Source organism: Sparus aurata, chromosome 22 (genome assembly GCF_900880675.1).
Source record: "Sparus aurata chromosome 22, fSpaAur1.1, whole genome shotgun sequence".
Classification (NCBI taxonomy): Eukaryota; Metazoa; Chordata; class Actinopteri; order Spariformes; family Sparidae; genus Sparus; species Sparus aurata.
This window is the reverse complement of record NC_044208.1, coordinates 4,775,061-4,797,946: the sequence shown is the minus strand read 5'-3', so window position 1 is coordinate 4,797,946 and position 22,886 is coordinate 4,775,061. Positions and strand designations below refer to the sequence as shown.

The following is a 22,886-nucleotide window of genomic DNA, read 5'->3' as shown; positions in this document are numbered from 1 at the left end:
CATCACCAGTGGGTTAATAACTTTCGAGATGTAAAAAAGGAAACCACAGTTTGTAAGCTATTCTATGTGCATGTAGCATACACATCCACAGGCAACACAACAAATGTGGCAGGACATCTCCACAGGCATCACAAAGAAATAGACGGAGCTGAGAAAAGAACACTGTTAACACAGCCAACTCCACATTTAGAGCTAAATTTCCACAATATAATGCCCGCTAAAGCAATAACTTCAAGACATATTGTTGAACTTTAAGAGCAACGCAGAGCTACATGACCATCACAACACACTACATTAAATGTACACTCTTCTCATCTGAATGAACAGTTCACACTTCAGTTACTAACAAGGGTCACCAGGTGGCAGGTAACATCTATGTATTCTGTTTTTATGTTTACAACTATTTTTCAATTGACTGGTGAAACAAGTTTTTGTTACATTTATATTATTAATACATTGTTTAAATTTGACAAGTCCTTAGTCCATTGTAAACAAGTGATATGGGTTATGTCACTCACTACATCATAGAGACCATCTTTTGTAATAAGAATTAAAAAATATAAATTAGTTATCATGGCATAAAAACCATCTGGCATAGCCATCTGTGCTTAAAAAAAAAAGATTCAGTATCGAATGGTTAACTTTTTAAATCAAATCGAATTGAGGATTTGGAGAATTTTGACACCGCTAGTAGTTAGTCATACCAGGCATATCATACCAAGCACTTGGAACATGATAATATTAAAAAGGTGACAGAATGAACACCATACAAAAAGTAAGGCTGGATCTTCCGGTCTAAAATGCTGGTCCTTGGCACAGACAACACATTATTATCTTACTTTATTTAAACCAAATAATATGGTAAGATTTCTCTACCCACTTCCTTGGACAACCTCCGATTGAGCTGACGGGCATTTCAGCCTCTGTCTGCGCCAGCATGCAATTTGTTGGAACAGTCTATAATTATGTTGAAAAAGTGGTCATGGTGTGTCAGTCAGTGTGAGGCTGTTCCTCTAATTCGTAGAGAAGGTTTCTCTGAGGGGCTGCACTGGCATCAACAAAGACACAACCATAAATGCCCTCAACTATTTTGTGAATGTCATAATATGGACACGAAAGTTTGCACATGTATACAGCAAAATGAAAAGCCAAGTCTAAATAGTAGAAACTCCATTTCTGGTGTGCATGTGAAAATACCTCATGTGACATTTTTTCATGTGACAAAAAGTAATATAATATACTTATAGCAGCAATTGACAATTATTTACATTTTTGATTAATCCTCTGATTATTTATACCATTCATCAACTTATTGTTTAGTCACTGTGTCTTTATCAGGGATTCTAGGGGGTCCTCAGCATTATAGCAAGTGGGATACCAAATTATTATTTGATATTTTGAATATTTAAATGTTACATAATCTTTTTTTTTGTTTTTTTTTTAAATGTGTCTGAAAGTTCACATTAACATGAATCCAGTGTGATTTTAGCAAAAATCTATCTGTAAAAAAAAAAAAATCATTTGATAGACCAGACATTGATTTTAGGCTACTATCATTCCTAATGCAATCACTGCAATCGCTAGCTAACCCCACATTAGCACCTGCTCAAAAAACTAGTTGGCTTACTCAGGCAGGTCAGTCAAATACTGACTTTTGGTCATCTCCCATAAAACTCTCTGGCAGGAATATGATGTATTAGGAGCATGACAGAGTGGTGCCAATATTTTATTACCTAAGATGAGATATGATATGTATTATTAAAACATGTTGACCTGATTGCTACACATTGTAAGGCCTAGTTTAGTATTCAATATTTTTTTTTTTACAATATATGTAGTAGGGGCTCCCTGCTCCTCATCTCTATCAGCTAAGGGCTCCTTGGCTTGAGAAACGGTTAAGATGCTGATTTAGTCTATAAGATGTTAAAACATTTTTAGAAATGGTCAAAACCCAAGACCTCTTCATTTACCATCATAGATGATATAGAAAAGCAGCACACCATCACATTTAAGAAGCTAGAACTAGCACGTATTTTAAAAATATTTGTTTGAAAAATGACTTAAGTGATTAATGGATTATTAAGTTGTTGGCTGCTAACTTTCTTTCAATTGACTAATCGATTAATCGTTGCAGCTCTTGGGTCTAAACTGTATAAAGTCTGTGTAGCATAAATGTACAGTATTTAGACAATTATATGTCAGTTTGTCCATTTTATTATATTCCATTCCATTTTATCATGTGCACTATTTGTAATTGATTGTTTGGCTTCATGTAAAACCAGGGTTCTAGCTGCCAACACTCTGTCCTCCCACCAGTCTCTACTGAGATCAACAGGGGGATGTTGACAATGCAGGGCAGCACAGTGCAGCACCTCCATGTCTCCCTGTCACTGCAACTAGCCTCGCTGCCTCCTTGTGACCAAGAAAGAGACACATTGTTTGTGTGAGTCATCTGAGCTACTGTATCAGGCAATGAAAATGTCCCTGCCCCCCAGGACAGAGGACTCGTCAGTGGAAGGACGTCATCTGTAGAGAAGGCAGTGACAAGTCCTTGAACAGAGTGGTTCATTCCTTTCAGTTTGGTTTGCTGTCCAGCTAAGCACCTTTCAATTGGTCCGTTCTTCTACGAGACACCATGTTTCATCTCATCAATCCTTCAGTTGATCTTAGAGTATATAAATTGAATTCACTGCCTGGAATGCTCTTTTAGTCCTTCATCTTTATTTCTCTTGCCCATTATGACATTTTATTTATTGTTGATGTAATCTTCCACTGTCACATTCACTTAAGAGCTATGATCTAAATGGGTCTTTACACAACCACAATCTGCTGTCTTTTATGTTTACTGAGCAGTCATTCTGTTTCTTTGCAGTTTTTCTATGATTGTTCACTCAAGTCAACCAGTTTCATCTGAACCACCCTGACTTCTTTTCTTTCTCCTGTTGTCGACAGATTATAGATAATGGGCTGTGTGCAATGCAAGGATAAGGAAGCAGCCAAACTCACTGACAACCGAGACACCAGCACCTCCCAGGGAGCCGGCTACCACTATGGGGCCGACCCCACACCTCAGCATTACCCTAGCTTCGGGGTCACCGCCATCCCCAATTACAACAACTTCCATGCCCCTGTCGGACAGGGATTGACTGTCTTTGGGGGGGTCAGCACTTCCTCTAATACCGGAACTCTTAGGAGTCGTGGTGGGACAGGTAAGAGTCACGTGATGTTAGTTAGAAACAGTCATGATCAGAAGTGCATGTTATGCATATATGCATGTTGGGCTTTTTTGCACTTTCTAGTCAAATATGCAATATCAAAATGCTCCCTAAAAGGTTTAAAGGTTCAACTAAAATCCAGTCTCTGTTTTTGGAGTAAAAACAATAAACATGTTGTAAGATATAGCCAGAATTAGTTTCAAACATTCAAATGAAAATCAGAATGAAAAATGAACAATAGTGTTCATGTTTTGTCAAAGACATCTATGTACTGTGTTTCAGAGATGTTGATTGAAGTCGGCATGCTAACCAGCTAGCCACAGCCTGTCTTCTCTCTGTCTCTCTGTTGCTTCATGCCTCTAATTTTCCCCTGGCTGACTTTTATTTTCGTCCCTGGATATGATCATAATCCTGGTTAGAACTGCTGTAATTCACCTCTGTATTGTATCATACAACATTACAAAATGCAATGAAATCTTTAAAAAAGCTGTTGTGACATCAGGCATTTTAGTCCACAACAATCCAATCCTGTCCTGGACAGCTCTGATCTCTTTAGGGACACATTGAAAGGTCAGCATCAAATCAAGTCAAATTAAGTCACTGATTGAACACCCAAGGCAACGGTACCACGTGTGTATGTGTGTGTGTGTGTGTGTGTGCGTGTGCGTGCGTGTGTGTGTGTGTGTGTGTGTGTGTGTGTGTGTGTGTGTGTGTGCATGTGCTTGTGCGATTTTCACACCTCTCTCACTAATGTAGCCAATTAATGGAATATATCTCTGAATATAAGTTTATCACTAAATAAGAATTTAAGGACAAACTGCTAAATTTGGACTAAATGTATGGCATCATGGATACCTCAGTGACATGCTCACAGGGCTTTCCTTTTTTTTTGTCTTTTCTCATGCATGCCAATCATAATGATTTCTCTCATCATATTCAATGTGCTCAGTCAGCCAAAATTCCCCTAAGAAGTGCAGACCAGGGGCAACGGTGAAGGACACGCTGCTAAAACTGTAGCCACAGACGCTCAGGTCATTGTTTGTCATGGCTGTGCAAAGCAAAGTAGGACATTTGTGAGTTCCTGCATCAAAACTTAAAAGCCATCAAAGATATCAATGAATATTGATAACTCAATACCAAGTGCTCTGAGAGACACTAAGAGATTGGTGAAGGAAATAATAATTCCTACAGGTATGTCTTGGATTAATGTGTCTTAGTTGTTTGTTAGAAGGGGAGAGTATCTGCAATACATAGTAAAGTGTGAAGGTTGTTTCTTTTCACTTTATTCCCACGCAATTTAAATATTCTATGTAACCACACCCACCCACACACATCCACCCTCATATGCAAAAACCCTGCTCTTCAGGATTCTTTGTGCAGTTAAAGACTTCCTATGGTATCCCAAAATCCTCACCTCACAGAGCCCACTACAGCTCCACTGCTGACCTCAGCCTGGCCCGGTCAAGAACGTCCGGCTGGTATTAACACAGCTGTGTGTGCTGTGCTCGTTGTTCAGGTGGGGAATATTCCTACTCAGGATATCCTTTATGTTTCACTGCGCCCAAGCTGCTCTGCGTAGGAGCTCAGCATTTTCCACTTAATTTAGCAGGAGTTCTTGCCCTCATAGTGTGGATTATTTTCTGCGCTGTATAATCCAAATCCACACAGTGGCAAGGGAGCAGAGAGGAGTCTAGCTTTTGAATTTTCTATTGGCGGGGAAATTTGGACATAAACCGCCTCTCAACCTCTGCTATAACACAGCTATAGTCACAATCACTCCACGCAGTTACACTACAGAGGAGCCCAAACTACAAGGGGCATCAGACATTTTATTAATTTGCAGTCGATGTCACCAAGTGGAATTTTCTAGCAGTGTCTTTATAACAGTCTTCGCTCCCTTTTTCTGTGTTAGTTATCACATGAATAGCCGCAGATCTTTTTCTATCTACAATTTAATCAGCAGGAGCCTGACATAGCCTCTTCATGTCAGCACTGTTCCCTGCAAAGCTTCAGCCAGGTGAGAGCATCTGAAGTGAAATTAACTTCAATAAATGCAATCAATAGAGTTTAAGTGTACTTTGAAGAAGTGCCCATTCTAGTTCCATTTGTCAAACACTCAGAGACATAAAACAGCTTAGCAGCTGCAGTCACCTCAGGCCTAAGCAAAACACTTTTGTTGCTTTGTGCTGCTCATAATGCTCTGTTACGAGATTAGACCAATTAAACTTACCTAAGTTACTGAGATAGACAGAGATGCAAGTCTCTAATAGAATGAGTTATGACAATGATCCAAGAACTACAAGCAGTCAGACGATGAGACAGGTTGGATACAAACCCACAGATAAGTCAAACTAATTCTGAAGCGACACAAACAAGGTGAACAATAAAAATCGTACTTCAAGTATCTCTGCAGAAATAGTTTGCCTTGGCAGTGAGGGTTTTTTTGCACTTTGTGTGTGCACGCTGTCCTGTTTTGTCACTTGTATGCCTCCGCGCTGGTGATTGCCCTGCCCAGAAGCAATAGAGTTTACAGGATTTTCCACCCATACATACATTCATCCCTCAGTCTCATTCTTGTGTGAGCGCAATATCGCAAGATCGCCTTAAGGGAATTTCTTATAAATAAATAAATACATATCCTAATAAATACCATCCATACCCTACTGATAATTTAACCAGTATATATAACATCTCTTCTACTAACCGATGAAGTCTTAGTATTTAGTGGATTTAAATGAATTACGTAATCAAAGTACTGTTGTTTCACTCTTTGGTAAGTTTTTTTTTTTTTGAATTTTCTACAACAGCTCTATTGCTGTGTGAGTGTGTAACTTGTTTTGTCACTAGAGAGGCCAAACGCATTAGGGAGGTTGTGGATATTGGCTTCATGGGAATTGTGAAGAAACCTGAAATATGAAAATAAAAAGCACTGAAAAATACTTTCTAGTGTGTTTATAATCACATGGATGCTGTTATACAGTGTTTTGATTGTTTTGAGCTACCACATTACTGTTGTGTGGTCTTGTAACATTTCTTTGTGGGTTGAAGTGTAGGACATTTCTCTTTTTATTTGATGAGTGAAGGATCTGTTTAGATGTCAACAGAAACACAGCAACTAAATCACAGCACGGTCACAGACAGTGAATTTAATTCAAACTACTAAATAACCTTTTCATCCCAATTAAAAACAGGCAGAATTAAACGATCCATCCAGTTTAATTTTACATTTTCCGTTAATTTAATTAAAGCAGAATGGAAAAACCTGGATGAACTGGTTAACATTTACCCCACAATCCCATACCAATGAGTTTATTTCTATAAAAACTATGTTTTTCTGTTGTCATGTCTCTATCATGAACTATTTTGTTGTATTTACAGTACCAGTCTATAAGTTTGGACACACCTTCTCATTTATGGTTTTTCTTTATCTTTATTATTTTCTACACTGTAGATCAATCCTGAATACATCCAAAGTAGGCAACTTTTGCTTTGATGACAGTTTTGCACAGTTTTTCTGGCACTCTCTCAGTGAGATTCATGAGGTAGTCATCTGGAATGATCTTCAGTTAACAGTTGTACCATGTCAAGAGTTAATTTTTGGAATGTCTTGCATTTGTAACCCTTTATCTGGCACTTATTGAAATAAAAACATTTTCTAAAAGTTGTATATATAAGAAATATAAGAAAAACACATATAGACTTAAAGGAACATTTATTTTAACATTTGTTATGGAACATTGATAACACACACATATATATGTACCAATACAACATAAATGACATAATGATATTTATATATAACACAATATATAACATGAATAACAAATATAACATGCATCGAAGTCTACTCCAGTCCAGTCCAATCATTTATGCCGCATAGCAACGCCATTTTGGATGTACATGGAAGTGACGATATATAGTTTGTTGCCTAGTGTGTTTGAGATCATCAGTCATGTTGTACTGAGGTAGGGTTGGTACACAGTTCAATACAGTAAATAGCCCCATGCAACTATTGTTCTAATCCATATCATGGCAAGAACCACTCAGCTAAGTGAAGAGAAATGGAATGTCCATCATTCCGTTAAGACATGCAGGTCAGTCAATCTGGAAAATGAAAAAAAGAACTGTATGTATCCTGAAGTGCAGTTTTGAAAACCATCAAACACATGATAAAAACTGGCTCTCATGTGAACCACCCCAGGAAGAGAAGACCGGAGTTACCTCTGCTGCAGAGGATAAAATCATTAGAGCTACAAGACTCAGAAACAGCAAATTAACAGAAGGTTAACTCAAATTAGAGCCCACTAACATCTACTGTTCAGAGGAGACTGCGTAAATCCGGCCATTGTGGTCGAATTGCGGCAAAGAAGCCACTTCTGAGGAAGAACAACAAAAAGAAGAAAAGTGCTTTGGCCAAGAAACACAAGGAATGGACATTAGACCAGTGAAAATCTAACGTTGGTCTAATGAGTCCAAATTTGAGATTTTTGGTTCCACTTGCTGTGTCTTTGTGAGACGCAGAAAAGGTGAGCAGATGGTTTCTACATATGTGGTTCCCACAGTGAAGCATGGAGGAGGAGGTGTGATGGTGTGGGGCTGCTTTGCTGATTACACTGTTGGTGATATACTCAAAATTGGAGGCACACTTAGCCAGCATGGCTACAACAACATCCTGCAGCGACGTGCAATCCCATCAGGTTTGCGCTTAGTGGGACCATCATTCATTTTTAAACAGGACAATGACCCCAAACACACCTCCAGGTTTTGTAATGGCTATCTGACTAAGAAGGAGAGTGATGGCTGATGCTGCGCCAGATGACCTGGCCTCCACAATCACCTGACCTAAACCCAATTTAGATGGTTTGGGATGAGTAGGACCACAGAGTGAAGGCAAAGCAGCCAACAAGTGCTCAGCACCTCTGGGAACTCCTTCAAGACTGTTGGAAAACCATTTCAGGTGATTACCTCATGAAGGTCATCGAGAGAAAGCCAAGAGTGTGCAAAGCTGTCATCAAAGCAAAAGATGGCTACTTTGAAGAATATGAAATATAAAACAGGTTCTAGCTTTTGTTTACTACATAATTCCACAAGTGTTCTTTCATAGTTTTGGTGTCTTCAATATTGATCTACAATGTAGAAAATGATCAAAATAAAGAAAAACCATTGAATGAGAAAGTGTGTCCAAACTTCTAACTGGTAGTGTAGCAGCCATTGACCAGTTTATGTTCTAAGAATAACACCCTAAATGGCAGTTTGACATTTGAGTTTTCCTCGAACCTCCCTAGAAAATTGAGGTTAATAATAATGCTTCAATCTGTGCACACATCCCTCAGTGAGCCTAGATAAATTAAAGCGCTAAGCAGGAGTGTGAGGGTGAGAAATAATTTTTGAGAAGTGGAACTAAGATATATTAAAATGGGAATTAATTATTTTTTGCTGCTAAGATGAGGTGACTTCATGTATGGAGCCAATTCTACCACAGGAAAGCTGTAGTGGCAAAGAAATACTGAGAACACGGAGTGGCGTGGCTCTTTTTATGAAACAGGGCAGTACTGGGTTTGTGTGTGTGGGTGAGCAAGCGAGAGAGGGAGAGAGAGAGAGACAGCTGTAGTGCTTGGAGCAGACAGATGTTGGCGATCAGAGCAGAGGGAATGTTTAACAGAGCTGTCTAGTGGCAGTAAATGCATAGTACAGGTTCCCGATGGGAACGTGATAAGTGTGTGATAAGTTATCACAATTCACAACAATGCTACTTAGTGGGGGATCTTGAAGAAAAGTCACAGGATCAACAAGTCGATTCATCTTGGGACCAGTGGATATTTGTATTGAATGATGTGCCAATGCATCATGTAGATGTTGAATTATTGCACTGGATAAGTGAACAATTTGACATGCGTTCACCAAAGTTATTATGATTCATCCTTTGGGGAACAAGGATGTTTGTGCAAAATATAATTGCTTTACATCCAACATTTGTCAAGATATATCACTCTTGAACAAACTGAAGAAACGATATCAAGTGTTTTCCACAGGCTGAGCGTATACTTGTGGTGGAGATGAATGCTGCAGCATTTGACAGCGTTGTGTGTGAGATGAATAAACCAGTCAAAAAATGCTTATGAATACCTATTTTTGGCCTATAAGTTGCTGGCCTTGTACAGTTTCTGATGTTTATCATACCACCATGGCAGAAGGGAGAATAAGGTCTGCAGTCCTTGGCTCTGAGCTCTTCAGTCCAGCAGTGGCTCACCATCAACTACAGTTCGTTTGAAACAAGTGTTCAATGCCTATACATGACCAGTTAAAATTGACATCAAAATGTCATTTCTGGGAAACATCTTTTGAATATCCTTTGCCTCCCTGGTGGCGTGTTTCCATTTATTTTGATCATCAATCATTACTTACAAAAGGAAGTTCCCATTAAATTCAACATGACCTTCAGACCGGTCCTTATTTTCTCAGTGTGCTGCAGCTACTACTGCATCCGTCAAAAAATGATTCTGAGCTTTATTTTCTCTGGCTGATCTGCGGAGTGGTGACACTGTGTTTTTATCCCTCCTGCAGGAGTCACCCTCTTTGTGGCACTTTATGACTACGAGGCAAGGACAGAAGATGACCTCAGCTTCAAGAAAGGAGAAAGGTTCCAGATTATCAACAGCACGTAAGTCACTACAGTTGCTTATCACACAGCCTGCCCTTGGAAAAAATGTGACTTTCCAATTTGATCCCTGACGGTGCTGCTGCGAGGGGAGCAGACTGGGCATCGTATTTCAGCTGAGGTAAAAGTGGAACCCTGCACATGGGGGGGGGGAAAGTGTTTAGGTTTCATAATTTGATGTGAACCAGACTAATTTTGGCCTCCAGTCTGGGGAAATATAAAAATGTAAATGTTGTGTGTGTGATGCTCCCTGATACCAGTGACTGAGTGAGAGAATAGGGCAGCACTCAGCATGTCCCAGCTCTTCAACATCCTGGCTTCAGCTACGGATGGTTTTGGTTTTCCTTCTGACTACAGGAGGCAGTGTCTCAGAGTGCTGCAGTGACCCTCTCCGTCTAGGTTTCCGCAGTGGTGCAGAGGCATTTGAGGAGGCAAGGAGAATGCTGGGTCGACCCTAGTCTCCTTTACATTTTATAGTGATTAGGTTGCTTGTTGCATGTACTGCACAGTACTGCAGGGGGGAAAGCAGTTTGAATGTTACTCCATTGTTTCATTGAGTTAATTAACTGTTTCACTGCTGAATAAGGGTCCGGTGCAATCATGTTGTTTCTGGGGGGTGGTGAGAGATATGTGCTTTATTGATGTTTCCTGTGCTTTTACACAAACGTGCAGTACCTTAAATATTAATGCTTCTGCCATCAGTCGGCTCCTGATGAATAATGAAAACTGTCTACTGTACACGGCTGCCTTATCACCTCAGCAAGGTCAGTCTTCCTCCTCACCACACCCAGTGAGCATCCTGTCCCGGCCAGCGTCTTCCACATTCCACGACACGCCCCAGCCCCTGCTTGGCCTTAGCCAGAGCAGGAAGACACTGTCGTTAGAGCGTTTTCTCCCTCCTCTTCCTCCCCTCTTTGTCTTCCTCAGCAGCAGCAGCAGCAGCAGCAGGGGCCAGACAGAGCTGTATCTTCACCCCTTCTATCTCTCGTCCCTCTGTCCTCTCCTCTCCATCTGCCCACGCCTCAACCAGCCTCCAGCATGGAGTGGGCTTCTTCCAGCAGGCCACACTGACCCCTGCTGGATGAAGGCAGTTAAAGCCTAAGATCTCTGCTGCTCCAGCCTGTCTGAGCTGGCAGGAAGTATCTGACAGACGCCTGAGCAGATGAGGCTCGCAAAGCAGCACCACCAGCAATCCTAACTCCACCACCACAGCTGACAGAATTGCACGGTCGACCCTTCTTATTTTGTGATGGTGTCCTCTTGGAAACGTCCATCCCTGAATGTTTATGAGGCACTGTATTCAGTTCAGGCTTTTTATAACCCACCACAAGTGTGTTTATTGTGGGGCTCCATCAGACATAATCAGGAAATGGGTACTGTTTTAACAGAATGCTACAAGACTGCACTGTTAGTAAACTGACTTATTCATCGTCTGCAGTAGGTCCAGAACGCTAGTTGACCCACTGTGGTGTTGTGAATGGCTGCCCGTACTGTATGACTCCTCTCACTCAGCACAGTCCTGTGTTTCATTATTCTCTCATCAGCAGTCACCATGGGGAGAGAGGATTTGAATCCCTTTGGAGATAGGAGGGAAGGTCTTTGTTTGCTCTTGTTGTTGTCTGTCTTTTTGCGGCAGAGCAGAGTTGGTTTTGGGGGTTTGTTTCTGGACACAGAGGCAGCAGAACAGACCGGCGCCCACCCCACCACATCTGTTTATGTCTCTCCGGCTCCACACAAACACACATACCGACAAATCTTGCGCTGCACAAGCACATCCTCTTGCTTGTGCATACTTTTCTCTCTCAGAAGGCCGATTGTTGAGACAGAGATTGTGTCTGTAGGAGAGTGGTAAATATAATTGCATGTTTATAATTGGACCACCACAGGAATCAACACCCTCAGCTTGTCTACTGCCTTATTCACTTCTACCTCAGTAAAGAATTTGATGTCATACTGTATTGTTGTACTTGTGGACTGTGTCGAAGACCTCTATATATTGTGTTGCAGAGATGTCAATTTAGCATGCTAACCCCGTCTCCCAATCCCACTTTGTGCCTCAAGATGTGCTAGTATAATGGGCTCATCGTTTCAGCTGGGAGAAATGCAAGTGGTGATTTTTTGCTAGTGTTTAACAAGCTCTCTTAGCTTTTAGTGTAATACACTTGCATAATAAACTTGCATAATGTCAAGAGGAGACAGCCTCTTTTATGTATTTCCTTACCAAACAGAAAAATACAACGACACACCTCCTGAATTAAAGTTTCTTACTTTAACCTAACTAAGAAGATGACAACAGAATTTCCATGCATTATAATGTTGCGAACGTTTGGTTTCTCATTTCTAGACATCTAGGAGGGACCCTTTTTAAACTTTGTAGCTTAAGTGGATTTTGTAGCTAAAGGCAGTTTACACTTGTCTGTGTCATCTATTAACCCAAGAAGGAAATGGGTAGTACAAGATTTCTTCTTCTCCCTGCTACATTTCAATAATAATATACATAAATATCATAATTTGCATGTTGCCTTACCAATATAAGTCGGATGATATAGTTGGTATCAGTTGGGCTCTAATACATACAGTACACATTGGTGTGACCTTAAATGAACAATGAGTTAACAATTCCCAAATGTTTAACCTGTTCTTTTAACAAGTTAATTCCCCTTCACTGGTTCATTAACTCATACAGTGTAAACATGTGTTTATAGATTTTGAGTATGGTTGGCTACAGGGCTAAAAACCACCTTTCTACAGCCACATGTTGCCCTCTGCCCTACTCACTACATACTTGACATGGACAGTATTTGCAGCAAGGCAAACTAAACCTGTGTTCAGTGGCATAGAGCATGTCTGCATAAATGTAATAAAGTGCATTAATGTGCTCTTCTGTTTTGATGTCTTTTCCCTCTCTCCCAATCCTCCCTCTCTTTTTCAGTGAAGGGGACTGGTGGGATGCTCGTTCGCTTACCACCGGTGGCAGCGGCTACATTCCCAGTAATTACGTGGCTCCAGTGGACTCAATCCAGGCTGAGGAGTTAGTATACTGTGTGTGTGTGTGTGTGTGTGTGTGTGTGTGTGTGTGTGTGTGTGTGCCCCACAGTCTCTACTTGCCTTCTATATGACAACATTTATATGCAGAGATGAATTTAGAATTTAAAATGTCAGCCAAAGGTGAGAGGTCAAGTTTGTGGCTTAGTGGTAGAGCCAGCGTCTTGCTATTGAAGTGTCCTTGGGCAAGATACTGAACTCCAAACTGCTCCTGATGTGCTGGTCAGCGCCTTGCATGGCAGCCACCGCCATCAGTGTTTGAATGTCTGAATTACTCTAAGTCTCTTTGGAAAAAAGCGTCTGCTTAATGCCCTGAATGTAAATGACATTGAGTGGACACATTGTGGCATGAACATGTACCCACCCCTAAACCATTAGGTTTCACTCTGACACATGATGAATGAAAAAGAATGAGGAAATACAAATATTTAAATTTTCCTCATTTTGTGTGTAGTTTTGTTTGTGCGTGTAGCATCATGCTGCTACAGACATAACATAGTCAGGAAGGATTATGAATAAAGATCCATTCAGATCACTGTGAGGTAGAATCTCATTATGAACCAACAGGAGCATGCTGGGATTTAACACATAGAGGAGGTGTGAGATCTACATCTGAGAAATACACACACATGTGTCATGCTGCTCTCTTTTCTTGCTCCAAAGTTTTACTTTTTACTGACCCTGCTGTGAATCAAAAGTAAAAAGAAGATGTTTTTCCAGGACTAGAGACTGTGAGTTATCAATCACTTGTGCACAGGTCTGACAGCAGGGCATGCACTTGTCACAGCCCATATTACAGACTGGCTGCTGGGTCAGAGTCAAACTGCTAACATCCATCCTAATAAACTAAATTCACCACAATGATTACTGGTGAGTGGGACTGTGCAGTATGTTCAGTCTGTGTGTTTTTCTTAGAATGACCTTCAGAACCACTCTGACCAACAATGGAAGTACAATCCAATTATACACGATTAGAACAAAATAGGGAATGGAGCAAGAGTAAGCAAACTTGCTCCAGTGATTCAGGGTCCTTTAAATCTGCTGTTTAAGTTAACCTGTCTCCTTCTGTAACTGCAGCTGGTACTTTGGTAAACTGGGCCGTAAGGATGCAGAGAGACAGCTGCTGTCCACTGGCAACCCTCGAGGAACCTATCTCATCCGGGAGAGTGAAACCACTAAAGGTAAATCCACAGACACACTCACACTATCAGTCTGTGTGACTCTAACTGCAAAGGTGTGTTTAAATAGAAGGCATGCATATTTGCCCCAAGTCAAGACTCCATACGAAGTCAGTGCAAAGACTCAAATTAACGTACATTTGCATCAGTTTAAGCTGGGTGGGGCAAGTGACACAGTTGATGTTAACTGATGTGAAATTAGTACATTTGCGTATTAGTGTGAGTAAAAAATACTGTAACTCTTTACTGATCTCAGCTTTTTGCTTCTACTTTTTAAGCTAGGTTAAAAATGTTGATTTATCGTCACTGCTGTCTATCAACCTGACTGCAGCAGCCTGATAGTATAAAATTAAGTAGAACCTGATATTTCCTGCATGAGCTCCAGCTGTGTGAGCTACTGAACTGTTCATGTAGCAGCAAGTTGTAAGACTCAAAGTGAGTGCTGAATGCCTAGTCCAATTTTTACAATTTTTTATATCAATAGATGTTATTTCTGATTTAGATATTGTCAGTTTTATTGAGACAAGTTCTTGATTTTCAGAGACTTAACTCAACTCAACTGTGTTTCCCCCAGGGGCCTTCTCCTTGTCCATACGAGACTGGGATGATGTGAAAGGTGACCATGTCAAGCACTATAAGATACGTAAGCTGGACAGCGGTGGCTACTACATCACCACCAGGGCTCAGTTTGAAACGCTGCAGCAGCTGGTTCAGCACTACTCGGGTACAACTACACTTTTTAATGAAATTTATACTAATTCTGTATTTAGATGAGAATTATATGAGGTTTTCTAGTTATTTATGTCAAATGTTTTGGTTTATTTTAGAGCTTATCACTTACTGTACCACATACTACCATTTGTTTTTGAAGACTAATGCTTGAATGTTTAGTGCTAATTCTGATTATGTTTCAGAATGTAACCTGTACATTTCTCTTTCAGGAAGATTTATGGTTAAGTTGACAATACATTGTGGTTAAATTTAAGATTTTTTTCAGTTAATTTTGCAACATATTCTGGTTAATATTTGGATTTATCCCTGGCAATGTAAGGAAGTATTGCAGTTAACGTACTGTCGTTAAATCTAGGCTTTATCCTCATGGTTCTGAGGAAATATTCTGCACAGAAGCAGAGGAATATGCTGGAAAATACAGCCATTAAAGACATGTATAAGACAGACTGAAAGCTGCATTTGGAAAATGTACACATTAGCAGCTTTGAATGTCTGAGTTACCCCAAAATTAGGCGACAAGCCAGTTAAATGTTTGCAAATCAGAATTTTTTATGGTACTTCTGAAACTGTGACCAAATGTGTGGGAACAAAAACATACATACAACAAATTGGATGACCAATTTTGGTAATGTAGAAAGTGATTTGCATCACTATGGGCTGAGAGGCCGTCATGCATGAAATGCATCTGTAAAATGGTAATAAAAGCGCCACAACCCCCGCAAGATGACTCGTTTTACTGTAAGAATTTGGAAAATTCGATCCAATAAAATTTGGAGAGTCTAGAGGAGCCGCCGATCACATTTTATCCCCACCCAAATTAGTGCGGCGCTAAACCGGAAGTTAGCCAACTCGGTTGGCAGCGTTTTCGAGTGCGCATTGCTCTATGTCACCCCAGCTGGAAAGCCACCGCCACAGATAAAGTCAGATTCTGTTGGAAAACACTGCACTATAATTGAATATGGTCTGCCAGCACATTTTTAGATACAAGTCTAAAAAGTTACACATACCATAAAAAATGGAAAACTACTATGAAGTCAAATTAGTTACAGGCACCTTTAATGGATTTAGATTCGCATTCATTCCTAATACAGATCTGTTGAGCAGAGAACAAGAAACATGACCCTTTCATTAAGTTTATTCTCCTTTGTTTCTATAACCCCGTGTCCAGGAGTGATGATGATGTATATCTGTGATCTTATTTTCACATTTGTTCTGTTTTATCTCTCACATCCTGTTTCCTCCCACTGAGAAAAGGGTGTTTTTTCTGTCATGCTCTAAATAGCACATTGACATATTGACGTTTAAGCCCTTAAATCAACACTATGGATTTTCTGTATGTATTTGTGTCATGGCACATTAACTGTTACTCTACATTTTATCACTTGGATGACGCATGGAGCTGACAATAAGACTTAAATAACCTTGACTCTCTCCGAGGCTGGTGCTTTTATTGCTTTCCGCTTTCCCCCATTTTCATGTCTAAAGAGCTAAAGGGCATATTCTGATGCACTGTATAATGTAGCTATTCCTCACATGCCAGTGAAATGATGAGAATGGAACAAGACATAGCACCTTGAAAATCTGCTATACTAGGCTGCAAATCTGAATGTAATAAAGCATTCTTGTTACAATCACAAAACACCTCTTGCTACAGCCACTTGGTCTGCTATTGCAAGCAGATAGTGGTGGCTAATGTTAGTTAATGTAAGCAAAATTGAGAGCTTGCTGTCTTTATGACTCTTCGCTGAATGTGCTTGAAACCCCTTTTCTGCAAGTCTAACAATTAAATAATAGAAAAATATTGAGATACTAAATTAGTCAAACTTACCATCTTATGATTTTTACATCAGTATTTCAAATCTTGAGTCAAAATTATGAGATTGTAAGTCAAATTTCAATTTCCCTAAATGCAAATTAAGTGCATAACCACTTGTTTCTGCACCATGTCACTTCATTGAGAAGGCAGGATCACTACGTTACATACTTGTTAACTTAAAGTACAAGTTTATAAGATAAAACTTATTACGTCATAAAAATTTATTTTTTTGTAGTCACAACAGTAGTGTTCAGCTCAGAAACTGCTAAATCACACAAAATAATAATTTTGAATTGGTTAAATCCTCTTATCACTACTTGTGGCCACTGTTTAGCAAGAGTTAAATACTGAAGTATTAAATGTATTGTGATCATAGCACCTTTCAAATGATGATTATAGCAGAAGCTTTTTTGCAAGATGGTGAGAAAATCTTGGCGATAACTGGTGGAGTCAGTGTGTTGCATCCAGCTCATTCATCCTTTGTTCTCCGGTTGTGGTTTTTGTTGGTGGCACCACAGTCAGAAATGAGCACTGTTTAGATAACTGACGAATTAATTGCATAACTAAGCAAGTTGAATATATTGCCCTGACTGCAGCAACACAAAAATTGTGTACTGGTTTACTCTTCAAGGTTTCATCTGTGAGTCATGGATTGAACTTAAGTCTGATCAAGCCACACCTTTTTAGAAAACACTGCCTGTTTTGATGGTGGTTGCAAGGATACAGTCCGCGTATTGACAGGTTTTATGACAGCTAGTAGAGTGAACATAGTGCTGTATTGATATGTGAGTGGAGCATCTGAGGCAGCAGATGGGCTTTGATGGCCAAGTTTCAGGTTGAATCCTCCCATGGCTGTTATCTCCTGTTTACTGCCCTGTGCAAACAACCTGGGGCCATATCACTGTTAGTGGTGAGGAAGGACAGTCTAAAGTACCAATGGAAACTCTGCCCTAATCCATTGGCCTAATCGATACAGGCAAACATGAGCGTTTCCTCCAGAAAAAAAAGCAGGAGGTGTGTGATTTCATGACGCTGGTTACGATATCATCAGCTAAATTGATAGTCCTACACAGCCAATAGAGAGGATTACAATGGAAGCAGATGGAGCAACACACTGTCGCCTAAACAAGCATGGTTGTTAATGCATCTTATGGTGCATAAAATCCCTGAACTCCATCTTTGTGTTTAACCACAACTGCAGATGTGTGTTTCCCAGATAAGTGACTGACACCCAAAGCTATCTCTTTCCATTATTTACTGTCATTAGTATAAAAAGTGTACATGAGTCGCAAATGCCATCAACAAAAGTGAGCCATAATAGAGAGCCTATACTTTTCCTATGATCTGTAATTGCTGCTTTGGTACTTCAGCTTTTGCAGCACTATGAGATACTTTTACTGTGTATTCATTCAATAAAGATGAAGCTATAAGAAAAATAATTAAAGGAACAGTCGAGCACTAAATGACGTTTTGCGTACAAAAGCATTAACTAAAAAAGATACTTGAGTAGTGAGTAACTTTAAAAGGTAAAACAGAAAAATATGGGCCCACGTCACCAAGTTTTATTTATTGTGCATCTGACTTGAATTATTTTGACTACAGGGAGTCGTCATAAGGTGGAGAAGTAAACAGAGGACGCGATTTTCGGCTTTCTTGTTTACTCTGCTCTTTATCGTCCTTGTTTCTAGTAGCTGAGTTGCTTTGACCCTTTCCCTCTTGCAGAATGCTCTGCTAATTCTTTGTACATCCCTCTTTGTTCTTGTTCTTATTTGTGCATTGCTGTGTGGCCTCTGTAGACCGAGCGGCTGGGCTCTGCTGTCGCTTGGTGGTTCCCTGCCACAAAGGAATGCCCCGTCTCGCTGACCTGTCTGTCAAAACCAAAGATGTGTGGGAAATCCCGCGGGAGTCGCTGCAGCTCATCAAGCGTCTTGGGAACGGGCAGTTTGGGGAGGTTTGGATGGGTACGGGTCTAGTCGCCTCCAGAAAAAGAGGCCACATGGAAGGGACCACACTGAGTCAGCAGAGACATCAGATAATCTGGCGTGGGAGGGGAATGGATCAAATGAGACGGGGAAATTACATTTTAATAATCCTCAGGGGCTTTTGCCAGGTAAATACTTTTCTAAGCCCTCCTTCCCAACATCATCTTGAAAAACATCCAGTACCTCAGGGGCTCTGCTCTTACAGTCTAAAGATGGCTCCCTTCTGTGTTCCTCACTGCATGCTCTAGTAGTTAACCCTGTGTGCCTTGCCTTCCCTCCCCCTGTAGAGAGTGCGGATGGTTTGTGCTTTAATTTAACGGGCGTGTGTGTGAACTACATCCCTGACACTTTGGGCTTGAGTCATGATGCCTGGGAGATCAGCAGAGACGAACTTGAGTTGGAATTAAAGCTTGGGACAGGATGTTTTGCTGATGTGTTTTACGGTAAGGGAGTTTTCCCCTTGGACTATCCTGGAAATAAATGTGAAGATTTTGATTCATTTCAAATAATTTGTAATTGTGTTTCCTAATAAGTGGTGATTACAAATGCTACCTTATCCCTCTCAAGCATTCCTGCCACAAAACTGATTTAGTAAATATTGGGGCTCTGCTTGAAACAAACTAAAAGAGAATCTGAGAATTCGCCAATCTGTTTGACATATACTCAATTGATTTTTTAAAAATACCTGCTTATTGTGAATTTCATAGCAGCAACACATTTCAAACATGCTGGGACTGATGGATTGCTCTCCTGGTTTGTGAAAGCCATTTCAAATCAAGGTTCACTCTAAATCTCATACCCATTTAATCATCCTTTAGCACAACATGATAATTACACATGAACTGGTTCTCTGAGTGCATCCTGATCCATTACTATTAACCATTGTTATTTCAAAGAAAAACTTCTCCCCGTTTTTGACTTCAGTTGCCTCTCAGCTGTAAATCATGTCTTCAGGTTAGACGGCAGGATTGTCAAATCAGTGTCAATTGGAATATGAATTGATGTTCCTGCTGTACTGATGGTAGCATGTGTGTGCATATGTCAGGAACGTGGAATGGCACCACTAAAGTGGCAGTGAAGACTCTGAAGCCTGGCACCATGTCCCCTGAGTCCTTCCTGGAAGAGGCTCAGATCATGAAGAAACTCCGCCACGACAAGCTGGTGCAGCTTTACGCTGTGGTTTCTGAGGAGCCCATTTACATCGTCACAGAGTACATGGGCAAAGGTAGATGAACACAAACACATGCACATGTCCACACTTCTCATTAACAGGCATTCACACAGATCTTTGTAAAAGGATTTCTTCCAAATTAGTTTTTGCCAATGTTTTATGCCATTTCATAAATTCTGTAAAAAAATGTTCTTCTATTTTAACAAAACTGTACCATCAAATTCATGTACTAGACAAGACAAGACCTTTGTCTAAACTTTGGCTAAATTTAAACTTCAGCCCATTGTGAATCTGTATGCATAACACATGACACATATGGACACAGTAGGTACCCATTGGGTTTACTCTTAGATCTTATTCAGAACAAATCATGCATTGGTGAGGGAGGGTCATTCCATGGCCTGTTTGTGTGACGTTAACTTTAAGTGCCTCAATCCAGAGTGTGGCGACGTTGCACCTCAAAGCAGTTTGCCAGCTGCTATTAAGCAACAGAGGAGAAGCTGCTATGCTGTTGTGCTACTAGCATCCTGGTCCTGCGAGCGATTGTTTGCTTGTCCACTAAAATAACAACCAAGGATGCAAGGTATATTATAATGGTTTGGGAATTTGAAAATTGTATTCCCCCAGTAGCATTTAGCCATGCTACTATACCCATGACTGACCTTATATTCTGCATTCAATCTGCAGGTTATTCCTTCACCATAATGGGATAGGTAATTTAGCATGCTGGTCCTACCGAGATTGTCGACATTGTCACAGATATTACAACTGAAAATTGACTACACATTTATCACGTAAAGTGAAATAAGAGTAAAACTGATGAAACAGGAATCTGCAAAGCAATGTATTAAACTAAATTGAACCGAAATCTGCACATTAGATGTTAATGTTTGAACCAATGGAAATTTCCCCCTGATTTTGGTACAAGAAGACAACTTACTTGGAATGTTCCACTGGGGACTATGAATGGCCACAGTAAATGTGCTTTATATTTTTATATATTTTGGGCCACGGTGTTTAAAACTTTGACCTGAACTGCTACAATAGCAAAATTTGATGCACAGTACAATGTGGAAAATGGTCTAAATATAAGGCTAGTGTTGATGTGCTAGTGTGTATTGAAGCATATTGCGCTGTGCACAGGCATGCATGTAGACTTTGCAGAATGTATTTAACTTAACTGTTCCATTCTAGTCAGAATAACATACTAGAAAAACCCTTCTGTCAAAGAGACGGATTAAGTAACGAGACATGATTACAGCCTTCAAAACAATCTTCCATAACAATGGAATCGAGAAACCTCACAAGCGCGAGCTGTGGACGCACACTTAACATCAGAGAACACACAGTGGAAAGTGGAATGGAAACAGTGATTTGCATCAATGTATCTGCTGCATGCAGATGCTGCCACGTCTAGGTCAGCCCATTGAGTTGGAGAGGAGAAAGTGTTTTCAAACAGCAGATCCAGTGTAAAATTTTAGGAATGTCTTAAGCCTTTGCGTTGATCATCAAGTTGCTCCATCCTGTATTTACATCAACTGTCATCGTTGTTGATTTAAGTAGAAGTTAGTAGGCAAATTACAAAGCTCATGTCTCCAAAACATTTAGCTGTCACATCGCTCTTGTGGTTGGTAATTACTGAATTATAGACAGTTTGTTACGCTTCAAGGGGAGAAACTAGTTGAGGACCCAACTGCAGACACACACGGGAAGGTACAAAAACCAGGAGACTTAAAAAACAAAATGAGTCGCGAGGACAAACACAAAGTTGCAACTAAAAACTAAAAATGTCTAAATGTGAGAGTGGACTGACACAGGACATGTGTTTCTGTTCGCTGTAGGAAGCCTGCTGGACTTCTTGAAAGATGGAGAGGGACGAGGGTTGAAGCTGCCTAACCTGGTGGACATGGCAGCACAGGTACACCTGGATCAACACACTTCATGTTATACTGTATCTGCTGACAATGGACTGTACAGAAGAAGTGTGACTGTGACACCCCCCCAATAAAGTACATACATAGCCCAACTAGACACTTACAGGCTAAAGGATTTCTCTTGTATCGCCAAAGACTTTCACACGAATGGTTTTTGAGTACAAAAGTAAGAGTTTTATCAGTTATTAAATATTATTTAATGTATTTGCTGGTTTACTTATTAAGTATCTGCCCTTTTGGACTTCCATACTGCAGATATTTGTTGTGCAAAGTCAGTTTAAATTCTGACCAGAGTGCTTTGAATTCAAATATTTTTTTTTACAGTGGCTCTGATCCTCTTGCATACAAATAAGTGAATGAAAATAGGTATAAAAGACAACATTGTGAGCAGCATAGTAGTGAGTACAACACAACTATTGCATTGTAGAAGAGTATATAATGCTGAATTAGAAATGTATGTTTAATAAAAAAAAAAAAGTAACTCAAGCTCTAACTTACACTGCCAGGCAATAATTATTCATATTTTGATGCACTGAAAAATACATACGCGCTCCCACAACTATGAAAGAAGAGCTCTATCCACACGTATCCTCGAGCATATCGTAGTTGCAGTATCCAGCAGAAATAATACTAAGATGATGTTTCAGTGAGATGCAGCTGCTCTCAATGTGCTGTGTTCCAGGTGGCAGCAGGCATGGCCTACATCGAGAGGATGAACTACATCCACAGAGACCTGCGCTCCGCCAACATCCTGGTGGGAGACAGCATGGTGTGCAAAATTGCTGACTTTGGCCTGGCCAGGCTCATAGAAGACAACGAATACACCGCTCGGCAAGGTGGGTCTTCTCAGTCCTCCCCCAATGAGCACACATGATGTTAAATGCACATATCTGGTGCTCCCACATATAAGATTCCCACAAAGTCAACTGATCTTGAATTGTAACATGTAACGTCACCTGCAGATGAGCAGGGTCATTCATGCGCATGTCATCTGCTCTCCTCCAGGTGCAAAGTTCCCTATCAAGTGGACCGCCCCAGAGGCTGCGCTGTACGGAAAGTTCACCATCAAATCGGATGTGTGGTCATTTGGCATTTTACTGACAGAGCTGGTCACCAAGGGTCGGGTGCCATACCCAGGTGAGGAGAGTGAAGGGT

The 22,886-nt window shown here is 40.4% G+C and overlaps 1 protein-coding gene across 4 annotated transcripts in view; it reads left to right on the top strand.

Moving 5' to 3' along the window:
• Positions 1 to 22,886, top strand: part of fynb (FYN proto-oncogene, Src family tyrosine kinase b) — a 60,996-nt gene that overhangs the window by 35,056 nt on the left and 3,054 nt on the right. For 2 of the 4 annotated variants that reach the window (XM_030405511.1, XM_030405512.1), the window contains exons 3-12: positions 2,953 to 3,209; positions 9,780 to 9,876; positions 12,806 to 12,904; positions 13,996 to 14,099; positions 14,671 to 14,820; positions 18,441 to 18,605; positions 19,672 to 19,851; positions 21,639 to 21,715; positions 22,414 to 22,567; positions 22,737 to 22,868. In XM_030405511.1, coding sequence (XP_030261371.1) covers positions 2,963 to 3,209; positions 9,780 to 9,876; positions 12,806 to 12,904; positions 13,996 to 14,099; positions 14,671 to 14,820; positions 18,441 to 18,605; positions 19,672 to 19,851; positions 21,639 to 21,715; positions 22,414 to 22,567; positions 22,737 to 22,868 — 1,405 coding nt within the window. In that variant the 5' untranslated portion in view covers positions 2,953 to 2,962. Of the gene's footprint in view, positions 1 to 2,952; positions 3,210 to 9,779; positions 9,877 to 12,805; positions 12,905 to 13,995; positions 14,100 to 14,670; positions 14,821 to 18,440; positions 18,606 to 18,913; positions 19,070 to 19,671; positions 19,852 to 21,638; positions 21,716 to 22,413; positions 22,568 to 22,736; positions 22,869 to 22,886 lie in introns of all 4 variants that reach the window. The other 2 variants (XM_030405515.1, XM_030405514.1) reach the window with 2 other exon arrangements.